The sequence below is a fragment of the Protopterus annectens genome, chromosome 10.part0 (genome assembly GCF_019279795.1).
Source record: "Protopterus annectens isolate FY-2018-M chromosome 10.part0, PAN1.0, whole genome shotgun sequence".
Taxonomy (NCBI): domain Eukaryota; kingdom Metazoa; phylum Chordata; order Ceratodontiformes; family Protopteridae; genus Protopterus; species Protopterus annectens.
Genome location: NC_056744.1, coordinates 1,571,440,105 through 1,571,466,721, shown reverse-complemented (window position 1 = coordinate 1,571,466,721; position 26,617 = coordinate 1,571,440,105). Strand labels below are relative to the sequence as shown.

General features: G+C 37.7%; 1 protein-coding gene across 1 annotated transcript in view; it reads left to right on the top strand.

Moving 5' to 3' along the window:
• Positions 1 to 26,617, top strand: part of LOC122813743 (serine protease 27-like) — a 284,170-nt gene that overhangs the window by 133,846 nt on the left and 123,707 nt on the right. The window contains exon 3 of the mRNA XM_044086216.1: positions 389 to 551. Coding sequence (XP_043942151.1) covers positions 389 to 551 — 163 coding nt within the window. The remainder of the gene's footprint in view (positions 1 to 388; positions 552 to 26,617) is intronic.

Below are 26,617 nucleotides of genomic sequence, written 5' to 3'. Positions count from 1 at the left end.
ATAGTGCTGCATTACAGGTTTAGTCTTTCATGATGTCATGGCAAGAATTTTCATCTCTGAGAAAAAAAAATCAGGGGGCCGTCCATAATAATGCAAAAACAATGCACTTTTACATAGAGGATTGTATATTTTGGTATTTATATGGCAAGTAGGTTATATCCAGTTCCAAAGGTTTGTTATTTACACTTGCTTCTGAACATGACCAAACACACTGCTTTAAACCCTACATTACTATACTGCTAGATGGTGGTCTCTTTTCTCCACATATCAACTGTAGCAACCCTACTGGCAGAAATAATACAGTATAAAGTGAGATTGGTATTCATAGTATTACCAAGTTTTAGTTCTTTCTCTCTTCTTCCTGACAAAACAAAGCCTTTTCTTTCAGAATGTGGAAAACCAAAGTTCAATTCTCGGATTGTTGGTGGAATCAATGCACAGCCAGGAGAGTGGCCATGGCAAGTTAGTTTCCAAAAGAGTGGCAAGCATATTTGTGGAGGGTCACTCATCTCTGACAGCTGGGTCATAACAGCTGCACATTGCCTAAAAGAGTAAGTGTTATTCATATCTCCTTTGCGTATATATGTTAAAAATAGTTATAAAATTATAAAAGTCTGCTTTTAGCAGTGTGACTCGCTGTGATATGTACATGAAAGCCGTTGAATGCATGAGCAGTCACTAATCATTTATTCTGTTACCTTAGCATTTGGGTGCGTCCATCTATAATTTCAACCAACACATTCATAACTGAAATGTCAGATTCTTATATTACTTCAGGAGCGGTTACAGTGTCTAGAAAATGAAACAAAAATGATAATATTAAACAAAGTTGTTTTACCATGGAAACAAGTTAGTGTTTTTTTTTCTTCAGAAGGCTGATCTTTTGAATGCTGGTAGTGCAAAGAGAAATGCCTAAAAAACTTTTTGCAAACCTGTACTAGATATAAACTGTTTTGGGGGATCCATGGCTGAAACTGACCATCAGTTTGCCTGATGATCACCTTTATATTTCCAGCTTTTAAAATCACAGGTTGTACATTTAGCTCATCTCCATTTTCCTTCCTCATCTTAAACATTGTCGCACTAACTGCATTCTGGTGAAAATGGCTTTTCTTTCTCAAGAACAGAGAATTGAAACATATATTGTATTGTATCACAGCTGTAACATCCATTTGTGACTTACATTACCTCTCAAACTCTTAGTGCAAGAAATCTGGACAAAGCCTGACACAATGGGGGTACAAAGGTCCAAAAATAGGGACAGATTTTAAATATTGCTCTTACAAAAAGTTGCTAGAGTAACAGGGTTTGTCTTAATATACATTTTATGAAGTATTTGAAGTCTGTAACTCAAAGGTATGTCATTATTTAGTGACTTCATTCCTCAGATCATCCCAGTGATTTGCCAAAAAACATTACATTTTATGAGGAATAGACCCAAAATATGAGGCAAAAATCTTGGCAGTTGAGAGGTATTCACAACTAGGCCTGAAACCGACCTTAAAAACAAGCCCATCTGCATGTCGACTCGCACCTGCTAGTTCTAGTCTATTCCACTTGAATGCTCGACTTTTTGTACTTCTGTACAAATACCTACTGTTTTGTTTTTAATTTTCCCCTCCAGTAAGTTTTGCTTTGTTTTTCTTCAAAGCCAAAACTTCTTTTTTGTTAGTTGCATTATTTCATAGATTGAGAATTTTATACCAGACAATATGGTTACTGCACTCATATTCATTATGTCACTACTTTGTGATTATCATTTAATATGCTACTATAATGCTTTGCATAGCCAGCTTTAAGCACCAGCGAATCCTTCAGGCACTGGGGGGCCCCCAACCATTGCAAGTAGTCTTATTTTGATATTTTGTATCATGTTTGTCAAGTAACTGGCTTCACAATTTCATTAAATATTTTACCACTGACATAGTTCTCTTGACTTAATTAAATCCTGCTGGTGGATATTATCTCCACTAAAACTAACATCAAAGCCATCTTTAGCTGCTGATGGTATGGGAAAAATTAAGAGAAAAAAATGATTTATTGAGCAGTTAGACTCTTTATTTGAAATAGGGCTGTGATACAGCTGATAATCAGTGATTGAACATGAGCAAGGTAAGCACTAGAGATCAGCAGCCCAGAATAACCTTAGATTTTAATAAGAACCGATGATGGTTTTCTTTTTCAAGGAGTTTTATAAATACTGACAGAACACCAAATGCTATAGCTCTCAAATTCTTTGATCAAAAAGTCTTATCAAAGCCAAAAATAATAGCAAAATAAAGCCTCAAAATCAGGAACACTTTTAAATACTACTGTAATTCACTTAAATAGTGAATATAATAACACATTTTGCATCAATGTGTTTCTTTTTTATTATAGTAAGATGTCTGAAACTCTGATGTCTGGATTTATTGGTTGCCTGTAATCTTGACTGATTTACCAGCAAATCAAACTTTTTTTATGAGGAACAGAGCAAAATTATAAGGCAAAATCAGGGTCAGTGACAGGTATGCTTTACTCCTGAAGGAGGTAAATAAAACAAACTTCCCCCTGTTATTTTTTGACAACTGCTAAACAGTCAGTGATCTGGTGTGGCAGTACTACTGTTGTACAATGTGGAGCTATTTGCTGAAATAAATGCAAAACTAGTATTGCTATGGCTTATGCATGTGTGTGTGTGTGTGTGTGTGTGTGTGTGTGTGTGTGTGTGTGTGTGTGTGTGTGTGTGTCGTAGCACAAACATCATCAACATTGCCATTACATTTTGTGTGTTTGGGGGGGTGCAGGACAAGGTGACCATATTTTCTTGCAAATACCATCACAAGCATACACCTTACACATGGTAGGTACTGGTAGCTATATTTGGTAGCTTTGCAGGAAGAAATGTGTGAAAGCAGCTGTTTATTACCAGATTACAAGTGAATAGCACTGCCATTTCAATGTTTTCTTCTGGTTGAATTCTTGGCTATGTTTTTTTTTCTATATGGAGTCTGCAAACCCTCCCTGTCAGTGTGTGCATCTATCCATGTGTTCTAAAAATAAGTAAAAAATACAGGTATTGGAGCGAAACACAGCTGTTACAGTCCAAGCACATTCAAGAATGGCAACTCAATCCAACATCAATCTTTTATTAAACCAGCAGAACAAGTTCGGTAAGCGCTTTCACCCAACAGGGCTTCATCAGACCATAAATCATCCCTCGTAAATGCTTATTATATACAAAAAAAAGGCGCCAAACTGAAACTTAAAAACTATTTTTTTTAAGTGACAGCCCCCTATTTATGTAGAAACATACAAATACAATTATCTGTACATACATTGATATAAATTCATATAGTCCACTCACTTAAGACATATAAAAAAAATCTTATATAAAATATATAGAAAGTATATACTCTATATAAAATTATAAAAACATATATTTACAAAAGAGTGTTCACCAGAAAGTGTTCAAAGCTGTTTAAAATATTAAATATACATAGCTATACATAACTCTACTATGACCTAAACCTCTAGACTTTAAGAATGGTTTCAGGGGTACCTCGTCATTGAGACTTGGATAGGAATTGCTCTGAACCTAATTATCCATTTGGCCTCCTGTGTTTCAGTTCAATTCCTAATGTCACCACCTCTGGAGCTAGTAGATAACACTTCAGTGACTCTGAAGGTAAACATGTGCATATCACCTCTCTCTAGCACATGTTTAGAGAGTGCATTAACTGTGAACTTAATCTTGATCTGATACATGTGCTCACCTATCCAGTCTCTAAGTCTCCTGTCTGTCTTACCAACATAGTATCCATCACATGCTATGCAAGTAGCAAGATAAACCACATGTTCAGACAGACAGCAGAGATATGGAAATCGTAACTAACACCATTCAAAGGGTGTATAAAACTACCCCTAGAATCTATTAGATAGCAAATATTGCATCAGTTACAGGGAAGAGTGCCAAACACATTATGATCATTCCCTTTCCTCTCATATTTGGGATAACACAACAACTTCTTCAAAAGTTGGATCTATTTTTGTACACAAAACGTGGTGTGTTTCTTATTACCTCCCTAATACTAGAGTTCACCATCAACACCTCCCAATGTGACCTGATGACATCTTTAACATCAACCACATCCTTAGTGTAAGAGAGGGGTATCCTAAGACTATCGTGCTCCACTGAAACTGCCGAGCACTCAAATTCTCCCTGGTCCATGACAGTCTCCATAGAATCTGAAAAGTAGGGAGTGGCCACACCTCCTCTCAAAGTGGATATCCCACTAATCCCCCTCTCAATCTCCTCATTCTTATATGCCCTTGACCTAAACCTCTCACAGAAGTCATGCAACTCAGTGATAAAACCCTCCTGGGAAGGATTATAGTGAGATGTCCTCATGGCTTGACCTCTAACCACATTCCCAAACACATATCCTAGATGCATGCTATATCTATGCAGTAAAGCATTACAATGACATGACTTCCTGAATACTCCAGTATTCAACATCCTGTTGACCATCCTCTCCACATGCACATTTAAAAATGAAATCCAAACATCTGAAAACTCATATGTAAACTTTAAAACCTTAGAAAGGCCATTCACTTTATTGAAGAATGTGGCTAGTTCACCTGTAGTCCCTGTCCAGATGATGAAAAGGTCATCCACAAAACGTCTGTAAAAAGATACCCTAAAACGAAAATCAATCAAATTAGACAAACATAACTCCTCCCAGATGGCCATATAAAGGTTGGCGTAGCTACTGGCACAAGAAGTGTCACAGCTACGCCATCCCTCTGTAGATAACGCTGAGAATCAAAACAAAAAATATTGTTCTCCAATACAACCTCTAAAAACAAAACTATGAGATCTATAACATGACCACTCAACTCAGTGTGACATCTAAGATAATCATGAACCCTTTGAATTCCATTACCATTGGGGATAACTGTAAAGAGGGATTGAACATCCATTGTTACCATGAAATAATTGGCGTCAGCAGCCACTCCCTACATATGCTTATAGAGATCTAATAAAAACTGTTTTGTATCCCTTAACACATATTCATTAGAGTCCACGACTGGACATAAAAACTTTTCAACATAAATGGAGAAAGGCTCAGTAGACCATCCTCTACCTGATACAATGGGCCTCTTAGGAGGCCTATTGCCACCCCTGTGTATCTTGGGGAGGCCCTGCATCAAAGGTATGAGGGGGTCACTGACTGATAAGAATTCAAATATTCCCTCAGTGATAATATGACTCATATAAATCTTCTAACATCATGAATATCCTGCGTATGTGTAATTCCACTGTTTCACATTCTATAGCATGATAAAACCTTTCGTCTCTCAACATATTTTTCATGCTATCATTATAAAACTTATAGTCCATCACTACCACACTGCCCCCCTTATCAGCAGGTCTATTTGCTAATGTACAATCATTTCTCAGGGCTGTCAGGGCTCTCCTTTGTTTTAAGGTTAAGTTCCCTCTCCTATTTCTATAACAATTACCCTCATCTCTCATCTTATATAAATCATTCTTCACTAACCTACTAAAAGTTGTCACAAGAGGTGGTGCATTAGGAATATAGACGCTAGGTTGGCTAAACTGCCTATCATGGAAATCAAATGTCCTATCCCTAAACTCTAATTTCAAACACAAATTTCTGACAAACATCTTAAAGTCAACTAACATATCAGTAAAATCACTGTAACAGGTAAGAATAAAAGTTAGCCCTTTTGACAGGACAGCAATTTCATCCTGTGTCAAAGGACGTAACGAAATATTATACACTAACGTGTCCCTGTCTTCCCCCACATTTTCTTCAAACTGTAGTTAGTTTGGGACTCGGCAGATAACTTCCTCTTCTGCCTGCCCCTGCTCATTGATCTTGTCCTCCCCCCTCCCCTGTATGAAGCATTGATGTGGAAAGGGCAGTGAGCATTATTAACAGCATCAGAGTGTACACCAACCTGTGAGTTAACTTGATCAGCATAATTAAACACTTTTCTGTGAACACTAGGTTCATTAATTCTATCTACATTCCCTAAACTAGTGGTTTCAGCAGTCTTACCAACTTCAAACCTGAAGGTCCTTCTGACTCCACTAAAACTACATTATCAGCTGTCGATTCACTTGCACTCATTCGTAAATTGTTAACAGTCACATTGTTACCACTATCATTATTTACAGCATTCTGAGTATCATCAACTCGTGCCTTCCCTTTATCAGGGACATTAACATTCTGTACACCCTCAGACCTCACAGTCCGGTTAACAATGTCACAGTTCGCAACATCAGTTCTGGGCCATGTAAAGACCTGACCAGATCTAAAGTTTCTAATGTCCCTTTGAAGCTTGTGGTGTTTCTTCTCAAATAAATGCTTCTCATGCAGTAACATATTGTCTGTTGTTGACTCAATAACTCTATTCACTACTTCTCTCGAGAAACAATCATGCAAACATTTTTGCTGATTCCTTACTGAAATACGCAAAGTATCCTCTTCAGGCATAAAGAATTCATTAAGGAGAGCTATGTATTTAAGGCTTACCTCAATGTTTAACTGCTGCCATCTATACAGAAGTTTTGGGTACATAGTCCCTGTTGTTGGCATCTTCAGGACCCTAAGTACAATCCTCCTCTGTAGACACATCTTGAAATATTGTTGCTGGGTTTGAAGCCTTTTCACTTCAGTAAATCAGCTTCCAGCTTCTCGATGGCTGAACATAACTCCGCTCGATCAAATGCCTCTTCAGGCACATCTATGATCTCATCGCTAGCCGCCTCATACAGCAGCAGCAGATTAACAGTCACAGAAGCACAATTCAGGAAACGATCCATACACAATGAACTATCACCAACAGTTGTAAGCACATAGGGCAGCTCAATAGAGCCTCCATCCCTCCCAGCCATGTCTCCTTGCGAATAGCATCAGCAGTAAAAAATAAAACCAACAAATAGAAACTCCCAAGATTTGTTGCATCTTGATTTTAGAGAATTGTTTTGGCAGATTAAATTAGACGCTACTACCTTCCCTGGCTTGAATGATGCAACAAATTTAACTAGCCTACTTAAATTGCGAGCATATGAAATTTAAAGTTGTTCAAATTTTTAATATATCAATTTCTTATTTTTTATTACTTACTGTTAATATTATAGCAAGTTATTTTTAGGGTGTAGAGTTGTTTGTGTTTATATACTATGCTGTTCTTTTATCACTATGGCATTTCTTACTGCACTTGGCACTTTAAGCATATAGAACTATTTACTTGCATGTTTAATTGAATCAGGTGATGCTTTTATGCTATAAATTAAAAATGTTTTTGTTTTAATTCAGTTCTGATGAAGTCAGTTTGTGGTAGCTGACAAAAGCGCTTAACTGTTGTGGTTTCCCAAATAAAAGTTTTTGAGTACAGGATTGTCAGCGTTTTTTTGGATAACTAAAGGGAACTGGTACTGGGTGGGATGCCAGTCCATTGCAGGATGCACAAAATTTCATGATACACACACATCTATGAACAGTTTGGACAACCACCAGTTCATCTATCAGCATGTCTTTGGGATCTAGGAGAAAAACAGTGATGGCTGCAACAGTCGACATGGACAGAAGGAGAACATGCAGACTCCATATAGAAACATCCCAGATGGGAATCAAACCAGAGAACCAAGTGCTATACAATAGTGTAGCAAGGAATAATCTGAATAGTCTTGTTTATATTGCATTTGACTGTACTTCATGTTTCTCATAAAATGGTGATACTGCATTTATTTACTGTACAGGCTTCCTTTGTAAATTAATTACATATTCAGATTTTATGTAAGGAGATCAGTAAAATTCTCTACATATCAATATTTTATTGAATTTAACACTTATTTGATGTCAGTATACTCCGTCCTTTATGTATTGTTTTCTTACTTACAGATCTGTTTTACCTACCAAATTCATTAACTGGTTCATCTATATCTACCAAATCATCCCATTCATTCCACTGGACAGATGCCTAACATTCATAGGCTAGGCAAATGCTATAGGGCCGGTTCTTTCCAGCCCAGGAATCCCAATTAGCCTTTTGTGCCTTGGTAAGAGACAGGTAGTAGAGGGTGGGGCAGCTTGCTGGTCCTGTGTGGTTACCTACCCTCTCCCCCTCTCTACACTCCCTTGACAGCTCTTCTGAGCTCTGCTATTGCTGTCTTCTGAGGGAAAGTGTGCCTTCCCATGCTGAATTCACATCAGCTTGCAGTAGAAATGCACTTGAACAGAAAGGGCTCAGTAGGTTGCCACTCCCCTGGGTGTAAAAACTAGTGTTCCTCCTAGGTAGCTCCCACCGTATGAGCTAGAACTACCTCCTTACCCACAGTATGGGTGAGCTGGCTGCTCAATCCCAGGCTTCATAGCCAGCTCCTAGAATTACTCAAGTCAGTAACTGAATTTGGGTCACCTGTGTTGTAGTCAGGCTTTATTTGTTTGTGCAATAGAGCTGGCTAACACAGAAAGTCTCCTTAATCAAAATTACCACAGCTCCATTCTCTCTATTTGATTTTATGATGAAGAGTATTTCCATCCCATAAAGACTAAAAGGCCTAGATGTACTTCAAAATTATCTTGGCATAACGTTTTTACATTCTCTTGTTAAGTACAAATTGTCATTCCTGAGCAACACCTTGTCCTTTTCAAATCTGCTCCAAAGGCCAAGGAACATTATTTATTTGCTTCACAACTATTTTTATTAATCCCATTGTTTGTGACTCTACTTATTTTGTTAATTTTTTTAACTGCCTCCCATTTTGTGATAAAATAAATCTATGTGTGTTTAAGATAGTTCTTGGCTAAGAACAAAGAACTATAACTCCTTGCTATAGTTCTTAACACACATATGTTGATTATCAGTCATTTAAGCAGCCATGATAGGAATTCCAGCTGTTCAACTTATAACAGTATACTGTCTGCAGGGACCAATCAGTATCTCTTCTACACTGACAATTATCCTGTCTAAATGCTTGCACCGAGGGTAGCCCCCTCACTTACCCACACACGCACTCGCGCACACATACACACACACACACACACACACACACACACACACACACACACACACACACACACACACACTCACACACACTTATTGCTATGTGTTTGTTAAACTTATTCTCTATCACAACAATGTTTGTTTTTTAATTTTGCCATGTACACAGTTTGCATATCCGTCCATACTATTACTGATAATAATAGTAACAGCAACAAAAATAATTATAATAGTATTAATAATAATAATTAAGAATTCACATGCCCTTTGGATAGTTTATGGTTCAAAAGAATTATGAATGTGAGAAGAATAGCAGAAGAATCTCATTGTGATACTGGTAGTGGAGTCTCTCTCAATGTTCAGAGTATTGGCCAGATTCTGGGTGGCTGAAACTTTACTTAGATGATTGGCTGTTGTCTAGTCCAATTAGATGTAGATTGATGTTATCTGTGACTTATCAGATCTCTCTCTCTCTCTGGGATAATGTTTGTCCTGGTTAGCAGGGATTCATTCCTTTTTTGGTCTGCCATTTACACAGAGAATTTGCAATTTGTAAGGGGTGACCCCCCCCTCCCATGCACCACCCTGGAGAGTTTCTTATGAGGTAGTTTGTGTTAACTATCTCCTGTCTAGACATTTCATCTGTGATTCTACCTAACCTCATCCTGGAGAGTGACCCTTTAAGGCATCTGAGTATGAACTGGAAGATTCTTCCGGCCAAGACTTCATCTCCCAGTGGCAGCCAGCCCATCAGCCAAAGTACAGGGAAGACATGGGATGAGCCCATATCTGGGTCTGTGGCCCAGAAGCAGGGGACCAGATGGTGGGAACATAAGCAATAGTAAGACACATCATACTTAGGGTCTTCAGTTCAGTGCCAGCATTGTCTGATGTATGCTTTTAATCCTTGAGTACCACCTTTAGCATGGGAAGATGGTCACACATATAGGCACCATTTGGTTAACTTCCCACATGCACCAAGGAAATGATCATGTATGCATGAGTCTTGGCACAATCCTGGTGTTAGAGTCATGAGAGGGCATAGACCCTCTTCCCCTTTTGGCTCTCACTTGGGATCTGCCCAAGAAGTTTTCATTTCTCAGATGGATGAAGCCTTGGAGATTTCAGGATCCTTGAACTCCTTGTGGAATGACACCTCCTTTGGGTAGTTTATGTGAAGCATAATGTCTTGTTTGTCCCTAGACCCAGGCTGTTCCTTGGCTCTGCCATTGCTAATCTCCTTAGTTATCCATCCTTTAGAGGCATCTTTTTGCTCAGACTATAATGGAAGTCTGGATGAACCCTCACTCATTTATTACACCCTCCCCACAGGAGGGGCAGTGCTTTATATTTCCCCTGACAACTGGAAGCTTGGAACCCCACTTCTATATGATTTCAGTAGCCCTTCAACATTCCCAGAGATGTTATCCACTCCTCCCAACTTGGTGGACAGATTGGTCCAAGAGAGTCACAAGGCTAGCAAGTGGGTATACTTCCCTACCATGTTAAGCTTTAGAATGCACAACAACAAATATCACCTCTCCATGTTCCAGTCCTTCGAGATTTAAAAAGTGCTGAAGTGTTCAATGCCCACCCTAAGTCTGGGACCAGGAAGGATTTTAACATAACCTAGTCCACTGATCGTTCAGTATAACCACTCATTATCTGCTATCTTGTGTCTGCAGAAGATGCATCAGCTAAAGCAGCAGACATAGCTGTGTGACTTCAGTGGATGCATTGACTAGGCCAGGCAACAGGCACAGCAATGAGCCTGCAGTGGGTGGAGTGGATGAGATTTTTTTCTGATGGGCAAGTCTTCTATCTGATGTACTTTTAGTAAGATTGTACTCTTTGGGCCAGCATTAAAGTCCTTCCTCAGTACCTTCCTTATAAATATGTAGGCTAGTCCTCACTGGAGAAACTGCTCCATGTTTTGTAATTTTCACTCTTCCAGGAGAATGAAAAGTCCTCAGAGATACCTAATGCAGAGAGCCAAGAGGTCTCTACTTGCATCTTCCCTTTACCATCTGGACTTGATTTGCAGATCCCTCACCCCCACACCATGCCTCATGCCCTCCTGGGTGCTGGAGGAGAAAGTTTATAAACAGATTTCCACATCACTTCTATTCAGCCTACTAAACTTTCCTTGGCCTGTTAATATAACAGCTTGCAGAATTGCTGTTTTGTAACATTTATTTGTCAGTTCTCTTTCTTTACCATGAGAATGGTTTACCATCAGCTGAGATAACCATCACAGGCCTTGGCCCTGTGGTATAAAGGTATAATGCTCAAGCTTTATCACAGATGAGTAAGATTTGGTCACCAGTTCAGGCACTGTGACTGAGACAGATGAGGATGGGAGTGAGGAGCCATCATCACCTATCATATGCTAGAGAGAGAAGGAGGTGGTATGATATCATGCACCACTGACCTCATCAGAAGTGGTGGAGTGCTGACATATTGGTGGTACTTTCTGTCATTTTAGTGTGAGCCAAACTGTATGTAAGCCAGTGAGACTAACCTAAGCTGCATAAGACATGCCTAGAAACTCCTTAGTGTAGAGGCTTTAGAAGCCACTGCTGCAGGGAAGGAGTTAGACAGGGAGAGAGGAGAGTTTCATGCAAGTGAAGGCCTACTATCTTTCAAATCTTGCCTCTGAAGAGGAACAAATAGGCTTATATGCCCCCCCCCCCCCATCAAGAAACAAGGGGAATGAATGATCCAGTTTTCATCATTGGGATGGAACAAATGAGTCAATAGCAGTTTTGTAAGGCAGGCCTGGAAGTCAGGGTTAGAAAATGTATATAACAGTTTACTTTCTTTTCTCAATATCTAAATTAACGGTATCACTCCCTCATAGACACAAGACAATGTAGAATCTTCAGAACATTCCTGTTACAACCCTATGTCAGGCTCAGGTAAGTGTGCCCCCCTGTGGTAGAAGGAAGCAGCCATAAAGAAATGATACACCAAGGACACCAAAGAAGACGCCTAGAGATTATAAACTGGACTGTTGAGCATAAGGATAAGATTACATATTGTTAATAGCATACAGATAGAGGATAAGTAGCAAGAATAGTAGAGAATTTACAGGAAAGAAAAATACTTGCAGAAGGAAAGCTGTTAAAAGCTACAGATAATTTAAGATTCATACTGCACTAGATCAGAACCTAAATGAAGAAGCATTGGGCCTCCTAGTAAAGGAAGTGACAGGAAATTAGACAAGATAAGGAACAAAATGCAGAGGTTACTGAAAGGTATAAAAAAAGAAACGTGGACATGGAAAACAAAAAGAGATCTGCTATGGTGCGATACTTACGAAGAGAAGAAATCTGAACTGATCAGTACAAAAACGCAGCTTCAAAAATATTTGAAAAGGAATACTGACAAACACATCTGGATATAACAAATTTCACAATACAAAATGCAAAAGTAGAATGTAATTGTATAAAGTAAGTTTAGTGAGACAGAAATTAAATAAATAGAAACTGAAGTCTATGCAGTGAAGGATTTAGTTTGGAAACTCCAACACAGGCAATATTGCAACACAATGGGAAAATGAGTTCCCAGATGGAAGAGCAGCTGATGAAGAAGGCCACATCTAAAAAAGACACTCCATATGATGAAGTTCTAGAAGTTTCTGCTGTAAACTCACTTGAAAGTCCAGTCAGAACTGCACAGCAAGAGAAAGAGCAGGAAACAGAGAGGGTGGTGTCCATCTGGAAGAAAGTGATCAAAGGGAAGATTTGCTTGATTTAATAGAGATGAACAGACATATTGATATACATGAAAAAAATAGATTACAGAAAGTAAATAAGATCCAAAATGTTAGAAGGCTAGTAAAATCTGAAAGACAGCATTAAAACAGATTAATACAGTAATTGAGATGGTTAAGAGAAATTCATGCAATATAACAGTAACAAAAAGGATATACTACTGTGCAGATAGATTAATGTACATAACACATTACCACAAAAACATAGAGTATAAAGAAAGGAAAAAGAATGTCCAGATTTTGTCTCATATTTTTGGTGTGTTCCTCATAAAATTCTGTTTTTTTTCTGGCAAAGCACTGAAGATTGAAGTCACCAAATAATGACATACATTTGAGTTTCAGACTTCATATCATTTGGAAACTGCATGCTAACACAAATCCTGTTATTCTACCATTTTTTAAGTCTATAAGAGCAATATTTAAAATCTTTCTCTATTCTGAGCCATTGAATCCCCTTTATTTTAGGCTTTGTCCAGACTTCTTGTGTAAAGAGGTTGAGATATATGATTACCTTGCTTCTGGCTAAAGTCATTATCATCTTTACATAAAGATTTAGCTCATACTCCAACTTGAGCGAACATGCAAGTGATCCTAAGAACTATAGACCAATAACTTGCCTTCTAATAATATATAAATTACATACTGGAATTGATGCAAACAGAGTTTATAGGCATTTAGAAAATAATCAGTCATGCCAATAGAAAGTCATATTTAACAAAGGATCATCTGTTGTTAAACAAAGCCATAATAGAGAGCTGAAGAAAGAGGAAGAGTATAAATATGGCATGGATAGACTGAAAAAAAAGGCATTTGATAGCATCCCACAGTTATGGATTATGGTATGTTTGCAAATGTACATGATACACTTTGTATTAATCAAATATATTGCAATAACCATGAAACAGTAACAAACCACTTTGCAGCTGAACCATGAAAAAGTATTTTAAACCCATTCTGGGTATAGCTTCTTATATAATTGTCAATTTTGATCATATGAATGATTCCTTAGGTTACAAAACAGCATGTGCCTTAAATATGGCAAGGAAAGTCTTTGTGTGTTATCCCTTATAAATAAACATTGGAATATTATTACTCATGATAAGTTTTTATGGGAAAAATTAGGTTGCAGACCCCATTTTATTTTTTCTAGACATGTTAATATTAAAGAGGAACTAGAGAAGGGTTCTACACATGTTAAGAACAGTAATAACTATTCTTCAAGTACAGGCACTGAGAAATGTGGAGCCTGTGTCCAGTGTAAATTTATTTGTAGAGGGGAAGAGTGTACCTTAGATAATATTAAATATACATTCAAGTTCACTACTAATTATGATTGTAATAGTAGAGGGCTTGTGTTTCTTGCTTTCTGTGATTCTTGTTTTTCTTTTATATAGGTAAAACTGAATACCAGATTAGCAAAAGAATGCAATGACACTATTATGATATCAAAACTAAAAAATAAATTAATGCTCTGTTTAGGCATAAATTAATTTGTAACATTAATAATTTTTTTTATTTTAGAACAAGTTGTTCCAAATCCTAGAGGGTGCCCTTGGGAATATACTGTAGAATATCGAGAATAGTTGTGGTAAATCTGGTTAAATGCATATGAAGCCCCTGGTTTAAATGAAGCTGTTTCTTTAAACAGTGTTTTAAAACTATGAGCTGCTAAGTTATAATTATTTAATACAAAGGTTCTAACAACATTCATATTTATGTTTTTATTCAATGTCAGTTTTATTTATGTGATTTAATTGTATATTAATATAGAAAATTGGTGCTATTTATTGGGTTTGATTAATTTTTGATTGGATAGCCTATGTCATATGATAGTCTCAATTTGTTATTTAAAATGTTACATTCATTATTATTTCAGTTCTGATGAAGTCCTTTTGGATGAAAGTGCTTAAGCATTTTAATTTATTGATTTTATATGATTTATTAGCTCGTGTGGCTGGTCTGTCAGTCCAATTCGTTTTTTTCATTTTTCATCAACAAAATATGAACAGATGAAAACAAAGCTTAATAAGAATACTTCAGAAGACTAAAGCTAATCTTGAAAACTGCCTTAACAATTAGGAATAAAGTCCAAGCTATAAATCAATTTCCTCTTTCCATTCTACTGTATGGCTTTGGTGCGACTGAATCAGTCAGACAAGAAAACAAAAAAAATACTTCATGCTTATCAAATGATACATAAACAGTGCATGCCAGGAGTATGTATTCCTGTCTCTGAAGGAGGTATGGGACTCCTTGAATTTGACTTCATGTATAGGTCTGCAATTTTGGGACTGGATACAATTTGTTGACTTTATCTGATCCAAACATACTGTAAGTTCTAAAGCATGAAGAGAAAAAGTCTAAGATAACATATTTGCTTAGCTTTTCAAAACCATTTTGGAAAGGATTGAAAATGGAAATCAAACCAGAAGTAGGCAAGAATCAGACAGCAACTGTACATGAGAAAAAAAAGAAATAATATAAAGAAAATAAGAAGAAAAGTAAAGAAAACTGGAAATCCCACAAATATATTGGCAAGTACACATAACTTCTATAGCAAGCACAAGATGGCCAAGATTTGATGCAAGAATGGTTAAGGAGAGATGAACTTAAACTAAAAGATGAAAGGCTAGTAATAGTGGCTCAAGACAGTGAGCTCCATACATGCTATTTTACAAAGTCCATTGAAAAAGTGGGAGAAACAGACAAATCCAGGTTTAGTAAAATAGAACTGGAAACAGTTGCATACCTTGTTGCTGGTTACAAAACACTCAAGGCTGAGGGTCTGCGTACTAAAAGGCATCACAATGTGGAAAGAATGTCTCACTGGGGATTGTGCAAACACTACAACATACTATTAGCTGAGAAGCACTGTAAACATGAATACAAAGCACTATAAAAATTATGATCGTGGGGTCACCCAATATCAACAGGTAAGAAAATAGATGCAAGAAAGCTAGATATTGTATTCAAAGAAAAACATCAAAGGGACAGTGTCTTATATACACAGTTATAAAATACCAAGATTTGCAAGGAAAAACAAGAGCAATCTGGAAGAAAGATACCCAGACAATTCCAGTAGCAGTGAGAGCAACAGGACTAATAAATAATTTTCAGTTGTACATAAGTGTGCTACCAGTTACATGTAATCCTGTCTGAACTGCAGAGGGAGGCAGTTTGGGGTACACCGCAGGTGTTGAGAAGAACACGCTTTGGTAAATATCAAAGACTGAAGCAGTATAATTTGATAAAGTCTAATAATACCCTGACTTAGAAATGGGGATCCTTTCCTTACAGTATTACAAACTGAAAGCATTTGGAGAAATTAAAAAGGGAAAATCGAAAGCTACCTTATCAATCAAAGGAAAATATAATAGTTTATTAGCTCTCAGGTTCTTATAATAACATTGAAGTTTCACTTCATTTTCTGCCCAGTCAGTGCAAAAGGTTTCCATATGACAACATAGCATCATGTTACATGCTTAGAAACCCTTCTGCATATTTTCATGTGCCAATTTGTCTCTTACTGTTTACCCAGGGCAGTCAATGCTTTTCACAGCACTGAAAGCCCAATCTTGTTTTAACATGACTTATAACTGACTTTAAAAAGTGCAGAGGAACTGGGTTATAAGGAGATGAAATGCTTTACCAGGATAACACAATGTTACCAAATGCAGAATCGGTTACTAGATATGTGCTGCTGAAGCTTTATAATGACTGAAACATGACCACTCTCCAGTGGTCTGTCTTTGTTTAGAAATGAACATGTACAATATGTGTTAAATTGTTACATTCTGATGGATGTCAAAAACATTTCAGAGGAATGGCATGATTGGTTAACTTTATAAAAATCCTATTAGTTAGCTTTACAAATGCATGTGTCTGCATGTATATATCTATATGTAACTGTTTATACACAGACACAAACTCAGTCACAGACACTTATGTTTGTCTGTCTATTTATCTTCCTTCTTCATTCTCCTTTCATTCCTTCATCTCTTTCTTTCCTTTCCTTTGTTTTGAAAATGCTAACTAGGTAGTTCCTTTGAGTCTGTGGCCTATTTTCAGGGGGGAGCAAAGAGATGAAAGTCGCCTTAGGGAACAAGTGCAACTTCATAAGCATCAGTAAAACAGTTATCAACATAAACAGGTAATAAATGAATAACCTAAATCATCACTCATTGCCTTCATGCATATGTAATATGGCAGCCCCACATTCACTTGACTGCAGCTTCAGTAAGGCATTTCAATCATTTTTCTTTATTGAGGTTTGAGAAGCAACGGTAGTTCTATTCTTCACAGTGGCTGGCCCCACTGCTTTTGCAAGACTGTCGTGTGTGTGTTAGTGCGTTCACATTTCCCGTCTGTTGTGTGACAGTACAGTCGGTATGTAAAGGCTATATAAAACACACTTAAACTATATAGCATTTCTAATTATGCTACAGACAGTGAATCTCCAATTTATTTTGCAAGAAAGGAATACTTTAATGGGTTTTATTTGTGTTTCACTTTCACTAGATTTCAGTTTCCCTGTATGGCCACACCCGTGGAACCGGAACATGCTAAGCTTCAGGCAATGATTTCCACACACTAGCAAGGCTTTCAGGTTTAATGAAACAAACTATTTCTTTAAAGCAGTAGCTACTTACACCCGCATCAGTACAACTCCATCACATCTGTTCATTTTCAGTGTACAAAACCTAGTGAACAACTTGTGTTTCCAGGAAGTAAAATGTTTCCCTTTTCTGCAATTTGCATGGGTATATAGCAGCCTATATAATGATTTAGTTGGTGGGAGACTCAGGTCTCATTCTTTCATGCTGCTAGTGTGGAAAAGTTGCATTTCCAAGAAAAAAATTAGATGGCCCACCTTAACTACAAAAGAAAACACGTGAATATGCATTTAACATCTGTGTTTTACTACTGAACGTTCTAAGGGGGTTATCTTTCACCTCATAGAATTCCTGCTTTTGTTGATGTGAAAAGGCAACTGAATCACTTTTTTTCAGTCTCATTTGGCTGCTCTTTTGCTTCCTTTGTTTGTGCTTTTCCTCATTACTGAAGTAGAGATTTAACAGTGACGCTGAATCTGATTTCCACTGCTTTGATTGGTTGATTTGGCAAATCCATTGTTTTGTAGGTTCTTTTTCTATCTAGTTATTCATAGATAAAATGGAACCTGAACTAGGTTCATAGATTAGTACTAAGCTAACTGCCCTTACGAGCCATTTAAAGCCTAGCTAATTAACCCTTGTGAGACACAAACCCTGCACCTTTTGCTTGCAAGGCAAACACCTTAACCATTAGGCCACCTTCCCAACCTCAGTATTAACACACCTTTTATAGATAGGTAGGTACTAGGCTAACTGCCCTTGTGAGGCATTTTAAGCCTAGCCAATTATCCCTTGTGAGACTCAAACCCTGCACCTTGTGTTTGCAAGGCAAACACCTTAACCATTAGGCCACCCTCCTAACCATTAAAAATAGGGACAAATATCCATTTAGGACACCAGAGCAAACCCAAACAGGGAGGACATTCAAACTCCACACAGAAGGCACCCCAGCCAAGAATCGAACCAGACAACCTGTAGCTGTCAGGCAACAATGCTACCACTGCACCACTGCACTGAAATGTCAATCCCTGGATGTGTGGGTCAACATGATACACATCAAAACTCTGTTGTATGGATTACTTATTAGAGAAAATGAAGATAAGTGAACCTAACAGTAAATAAGTGAATAAGAAAATGTTGGCATTTCAGAAACAATGTGCTTCTCAAAAGGATACAACTTCCAAAACCAGTGTCAAAGCCCAACAATTCAAAAGTATATTGATAACATATGATAACTGTCAATAAATTGCATTACCTCACATATTGCTGGAATTCTTTACAAATATTAGTTTTGCTACATTACTATTCTTTTTTTTTTCAAATTTTCTTTCTTTTTTCAGAGTTAGAATTGTTTATATTACAGGAAGACATTTAGTTGATTTCACTATTTCAAGTCATTTTCAGAATGGTAATAACTCACCTAGTAGATTATTAGGAATTCAATCATATACAGAGACACATATTTATGGTTCTTAAAAACGTTTTCAGACAAAATCTGGGAATTATACCCATGTTTTGTATGTCTAATTTCTACTCATTACTTTGATTTGATTATAATTATATATATATATATATATATATATATATATATATATATATATATATATATATATATATATATATATATATATATATATATATACACACACAAAACAAAATTAATTTAACTACAAACAACTCTGAAATAAAGTCAAAAAGGTAGTCATACAAGTTAAAATAAACTATTTTCCTCTCAGTTATCCACCTTAAACAACAATCCAAAAAAGTTCTGGAAGTTTGTCTCCACTCTACGTAATCCCGGCACCTTACAAAACCCATCCCCTGCACCTGATAAGACTCCACAACAAATTTCCCATGACTTCATCACCCATTTCATTACTACCATTCAAAAGCTAATTGAAGACACATCAACGAACATAAACTCACACTCCCAATATACCATTAATTCCTTACTTGATAACAATAGACCTCCTTCCTCAGACAACTCTACAAAAACTCCCTTAGCTCCCTCATTTACTATTCAGCCTGTACCCACTTCTCTTATACTGAAAGTCCTAAACAAACTCAATCCCTGCTCTCTTTCCGCAGATAATCTTCCTCCAGAATATCTACAACTAGCAGCAAATGCAATCGCATAGCCAATTAGCATTCTAATAAATTGCTCTATCTCAGAATGCTATATCCCCCAACTGTGGAAAAAAAACTATTATTACACCATTACACAAAGGGGGAAATTCCCATGATCTCTCTATCGCCCTATCTCCATACTTTCTCCATTATCTAAAATCTTACAAAAATGCGTTCATACACCTCTCTGATAATGATCTTCTTGTCCTCACCCAACACAGTTTCCGTCCAGGGCATAGCACTATCACAGCCCTGCTCTTATTCACTGGTACTGTCAACAAAGCCTTGGATGCTGGTCTCCCTACTTCAATAGTCTTACTGGATCTATCTAAGGCTTTTGACACAGTATCACATACTAAACTACTAAATCAACTATCAAAACTAGGATGCTCCCCCAATCTCTAAACTGGTTTACCTCTTACCTGAACAACAGGAAACAATCAGTAAGATGGCATAATGCACAGTCTGATTATTAAGCAAACAACATAATAGTCCAACAAGGATCCAGTCTAGGACCACTGCTCTTTAATACCTTCATCAGTGATCTTCACAGAGCTTCCCACCTAGGTAATCTCATCCAATATGCAGACGATTCCACAATAATATCTACCTCCAATAATTTCTCGGACCTCCTTACAGTTACACAAAATGCTTTCAGATCAATCGAATCTTGGCTTAATAATGCACAACTGCTGTAAAACCCCCCCAAAAACTAAACTTTTACTATTTTCCACAAAACCACCAGACATAGATTTCAAAATCTTTTCTAAAGATAGTAGAGAAATTGAAATAGTGAAAACAGCTAAATTGCTAGGCATGACAATAGATGACAAACTCACTTATGAGCCACATATTCTTCATGCAATAAAGAAAACACACTTTAAATTAGGAAACCTTTATCATCACAAACTCTTCCTGGACAACCACACCAAAACATAACTTGCCAGTACCTTACTCATCCCTTCCCTTCTATATGGTAGTGCCATCTTTACTAACCTTCACTCAACCCTTAGTAGCAAACTACAATCCTGCTATTATAAAATATCTAAATTTGCCTGAGGAAAGCCTAATTGCTCACACCATTGCCAAGCTATTTCAGAAATGAATTGGCTCGAGCTTTCCCACCATATCTATTATACCCAACTAACTTTAGCCCACAACACCTGCCCAGCACTCAGCCCCATCCTACAAACTCATACTCCTTCACGAACACTAAGATCTTCTTGCAAACAGCTGTTAACCATAACCAAACCTAACAAAAGAACTGGACAATGTCTATACTCACATAGCATTGCTAAACTTTGGAATTCCTTACCCTGCCACATAACTCAAATTGACTGTATAAAAATCTTTAAATTGGCACTAAAATCACATTACCTAAATAACCCTCCCTGCCTCTACAAAACAAACAGGCCACCTTAAAACTGCTTCTTAATTAATTATTGTATGTGAAATGTCTCATAGCAGGTTCTCTGACCTCTGTCTTGTACACAGTCATTCACATTTTTGTCACAAACACACATACAGTAAATGTACTGTTGTATATCTCAGCTTTTTATACATGTAACTTTCTTTGCCTATATATTGTGATCCTAAATATTTAATAATGTAAATTCTGTACTGTCCTGAATTGCATATCTCTGCTTTATACATGTGACTTAATTTATACTTATGCTAAATTTGCATACTTTGTAAAACTCTTGGAACTTTTCTCCCTGGGCCTCCACTGAAAAAGGGGTCCTGACCCAGTGGACTTTCCCAGTAAATAAATGTCAATAAATAAATAAATATATATATATATATATATATATATATATATATATATATATATATATATATGTAAAAGTGAAACATATTCTAGGTATGGAACATTTAATAAAGCAATTTGGCAGCATTATATGTAGAAAATATGATAAGAAAAACAGGTGGTGATGTATGGGTGCCCTGGCCTTAAATGTCAAATAAAATCACACATTTTAACATATTTACACAGGCCAGATTTGTGATGTTATAGTATATTTCCTAGAAAAATGCAAAATTAGTGTCCCTGGTCATATGAGAACTCTGATTAAACAAAAATTGAGATGACCATGCTCATCCATGGTAAATGTTGTAAATGTTTTAAAATATAGTGGAGTTCCACATGTTCATCAGAGTGTATGATTTACTTTTTTACTGTCCATGCAACCTATCATATAAAATGAAACTAAACACCCGTCTAAAATAAACAGAAGAATTTCTCAAAAGACAAAAAATGCTGAGTAAACAGTGCATAAACACTTTTATCAAGAACATAAACAAGATAGCATTTTTTGTATATTGATAGTTTTTTGTATATTGATAGTTAGTTTCTTTTATATACTGTATAGTTATTAGTAGCATACCTGGATTAGAGTTTAAATCTGCTGTTTTTTGCTAGTTAGTGATAGATAGTGATTTATATATACTGTCTGTCACAGTTACTGTTAGCGTACTGAGCACATCCTTCCTGCTCTCTTATCCTATTCCTTTTGCTTCCCTCACACTGCATACCAACTACTCCCTTTTCTCAATTTCCTCTACTTGTCCTCTCTTTCCTAACCACTTCCAGGCTGTCTCTGCTAATTATCCTTATCCCCCTGTTTACATTTCTTCTCCCTTTTATTCTTTTTCAGGGATTGCTGCCTGCAATATCTCCCAGGTGACCAATAACCCTAACTCCACTACCATTTAAGTTACACGGGCCCCACTCAACAGTCAATACCCTGCAAGCTACAGAAGCAAAAGGTACACATCAACTGCCTGAGTTAATTACTGTATGTGCTAAGGCGCTTATCCCCTGCCTTTTTTATACTGCTTTTGTACTTGCTTAACTATAGTGTAAAGTCTCAGCTACCCCCTTGCCACTGGAACCTTCACCTTGCCCCCCTCCCTCCTCCTCGATTCAGCTATTACTTCTCAGCTTTTGTCTACACTCCTCAGCATAGCTTTCTCTCCTGCCCCTATTTTTTTCATTTGCTTTCCAACTGCATTACTTCCCATCTCAGAGTGTTCCTGCTCATACCTCCTCCTTGCTTTTCCCCTCCTACAAACTCGCATACTGCTTGCCTTCCCACATAGTCTCCTCTTTGATATTTTATCTGCCATTTCTGGCTATATATTTGACCTGCTTTGCTTCTTCTCTACTTAGGGCTTTGTGACTTCAATACAAACTCCCCCCCACAAGACTTACCTGGTTTTCTTACTGATAGTCTCTCAGATTACTCGATACCTAGGGTGTAGCCCCACTCCTTTTCGCCCTTGCTAATGCTCAGGCTCAGTCTGCTCCCCTACCCAACCCCCATTCCCACCCCCATATCATTAGATTTATAGCTAACTAAGCAATTGCCTGTCCTGCTGATCCCACCCCCCATCTCTCCACAAACAAATCATATGCCATCCTCATCTCAACACACACATAACTAGCTCCACCTCCAACAGCACCAGCTAACAACCTCCACATTTACCAAAATAGCTCACACTAGGGACTACCCACATACTGCTATTATCTTTCCCCTCCCCCATACCCTATTAATCTTCATCCTGCTATGCCTTACTCTTGCTTTTTTTTCTTTTTTCTCTCTCTCTTTTCTATCTGCTTTACACTTCACTAACATCACTCACAGAATCTACTTATCCCTCTATCTCCCTTCCCTGCCATTCCTCTATGTTCTAACCTCCTTTGAAATCCAACTAACTTGCAAACACCTGCTTCAAAGCTATTCACCTATTGAAATATCCTCTCACCCACTGCACTGTTTCATTTACTCCTTTACCAATTTACTCCCAAATTGTGTACTCCACAAAATTAAACTTCACCCTACCCCACTTACTACCCAAAAAGTAATCCTAAATACCCAAACTACTACCCCTCACTCTTACACACCTAGATCCTATCAAAAACCCTACTGCTATCAGGTGACATCCATCCAAACCCTGGCCCAATTCCTTCCTCACCCACAAAACATCCAACTTCCCCACACTCAGGATAACCTATCCCTCCCAAAAAACATTTATCTTTCTACTCAATGAATACTATAAGTATACTAATAAAGTCAGCAAACTTCATGCTTGGCTAGCTGTCCACTCCCCTGACATTATCACCCCCACAGAAACCTGGCTAAAGCCTCATGTTCCTGATAAAGACATTCTTCCTCTGGGTATAACATACTTCGACTTGATCGTCAAAAGAAAAAAGGTGGTGGAGCCAACCTTGTCTACTCCAATCATCTTACCCTTTCACTCCTAGACAAACAACTCCCATCCTTCCCTCCTGCTGAAATCCTGATTGCCAACCTTAAACTGAACAACTATAATACAGTCACTATAGTAGCTATATACATTCCACCTTCGGTCAACACCCCCATACTTGAAGATTTTCTCTTCTACCTCTCTCAGCACATCCATAATGAAATGATCCTCCTCTGTGACATTAACATAAACTGGTTATCTGTATGCTCACCTAACTCTGCCAAGCCAATTAACTTGCATGGCCTCACTCAACTAATCTCTACTCCTAACCATGACAACAAACCTCACACTTCAGGTTCCAAAATTGATTGGATATTAGTCTCTGACCCACTGAAATATCACAACCCCACAACTCTATCAGACTCCCTAAGTGATCATTCACCCATAAAAGTTCTCTGATTTACTCCTCATACCCCTAGCCCACACAGATACATTACATGTTGCAAGCTAACTAACTTCCACCCTGAAACTCTCAATGCCCACCTCTCCAAAATCAACTGGGCTTTTCTGAACCAAATGCCTCTAGATCAGGCAGTACTTACATTTAACTCTACTTTCCTAAATATCACTAGCAGCAATCCACACTGTACATATAAAAGCCAAAATATCACCATGGTTAACCAAAGCTACTTGCAACTTAATAAATACTAGGGATAGAATGTGGAAAATATGATACATTCCAAACTACCCATCCACCTACAAAAAATACAAAGAACTTAGAAACCAGACAAAAAAAAAATCAATAAGGGCATAACCTACTCTCTACATCTTGTCCTCAGTCATCACTTATCCAATCTCTACATCTTGTCCTCAGTCATCACTTATCCAATCTCTACATCTTGTCCTCAGTCATCACTTATCCAATATGCTGATGACTCCACAGTTATCTCTATTTCCGACACTCCTATTGAACTTCTCTCACTTACCCAGTCTTCCTTCAACTCAGTTGAAACCTGGCTATCCAATAACCAGCTTATACTGAATTCTAAAAAAACGAAACTCTTTCTCTTTCTCCCCAAAAACCTTAACAATCTTAAATCCTTCTTCCCCATACTCTCTCTCAGCAACACATCCACCACTGTTGAATCTTCCACTAAACTCTTAGGTATCACAATCGATGACCAATTAAATTTTGATCTGCATGCTAACAATTGTATCAGTAAAACACACCAAAAACAGGGACTCTTATACAGAAACAAAAACTTTCCTCAATAACAAAGCAAGAATATCACTCTCACATGCTTATCTACTGCCAAGTCTAGAGTACAGCTCCCAAATCCTTACAAACCTTAACTCATAACTCATTACTAAGCTAGAATCTACATATAACAAAGTAGCCAGATTTGCAGATAACCAAAAAATAAATCTCATCACTCTCTCTCTCTAAAAGTGTTAAACTGGCTAGAATTTCCCCACCACCTTCTTCTCTCACAGTTCAGGGTTATTCATTCCATTTTATATCAACATTCATTCTGTCCCACCTTGTCCTCCCTTATTTCCTACTACATTTCTACTAGAACTCTTCGAAGCTCTGATGAAAACCTACTACAAATCCATCAAGCAAAGAATAAATCTGGCTGCAACCTTTACAGCTACAACCTGCTAAATCATGGAACAAACTCCCATGGGAAATCAGGACTCTCAACGTTGTGTCTTTCGGCTTTTCCCAGTTAGGGGTCACCACAGTGGAACTCCGGTCCGCTAATGATTGGCAGTTGATTTTTACGTGCTGAGTTGCCGGCCCTAATGCACAACCTTCAACGAAGGTACGCCCATTTACGCATGTCTCCACAGTAGACGCTCTAGCTGAGAATCGAACGGGACAATGTCTTGCTGTGAGGCGACAACGCTACCGCAGCATCACCACAGGACTCTCAACAATGCTAAAAAATTCAAATCAGCCTTGAAAGAATACCTGAACAGTTAATGGACCTGCCATTGTACCCAGCCTCCCTAACGTTTTCTTCTTCCTATTACCTGTTGCAGCACACTAAAACCTCTACTCATTCTCTCCCCTACCTACATAATCACACTTCTCCTTCTCAACCTAAACTTACTTCTACTCTCATGTCACCCTTATCTACTTCTCATTACTGCAACTCCTTTAACCAACACTTCTCAACTATGCTGCATTGCCTCCACTATCCTATTCTCTAAATCAAGGTTTATAATCAATTTGTTATGGGTAAGCCCAAGTATATACCTGTACTGTCTTGTCTGTAGTTAACCTGTCTGTATTTTAAACTCTTTTTATTCAAAAACTCATCTTAACATCTGTCTGTACACAATATAAATTCTATTTCTTCTTTTTCTAGCTTTTTCACGGTTAGGGGTCGCCACAGTGGATCATCTGTCCGCTCATGATTGGCAGTGGAGTTTTACAGTGTTGAGTTGCCAGCCTGGTGCCCAACCTTCCACAGAAGGCACACACACACACACACACACACACACACACACACCTAGGGCCAATTTAGAGTGTCCAATCCACGTACTGCATGTCTTTGGGATGTGGGAGGAAACCGGAGCACCAGGAGGAAACCCATGCGACCATAGGGAGGACATGCAGACTCCACACAGAAGGCACCCCAGCCGAGAATTGAACCAGAGAACCTCTTGCTGTGAGGCGGCAATGCTAACCACTGCACCACCATGGCTGCCCCTACAATATAAATTCTATTTAAATATTATTAATGTTCCTTACAACTGTTACCTGGAACTTTTCTCCAAATTGTTGAATTGTAATCTAAACTACTACAATGTATACATAATTGTTGGAGATTCTCTCCCCGGACCTCTGCTGAAAAAGGGCTACCAG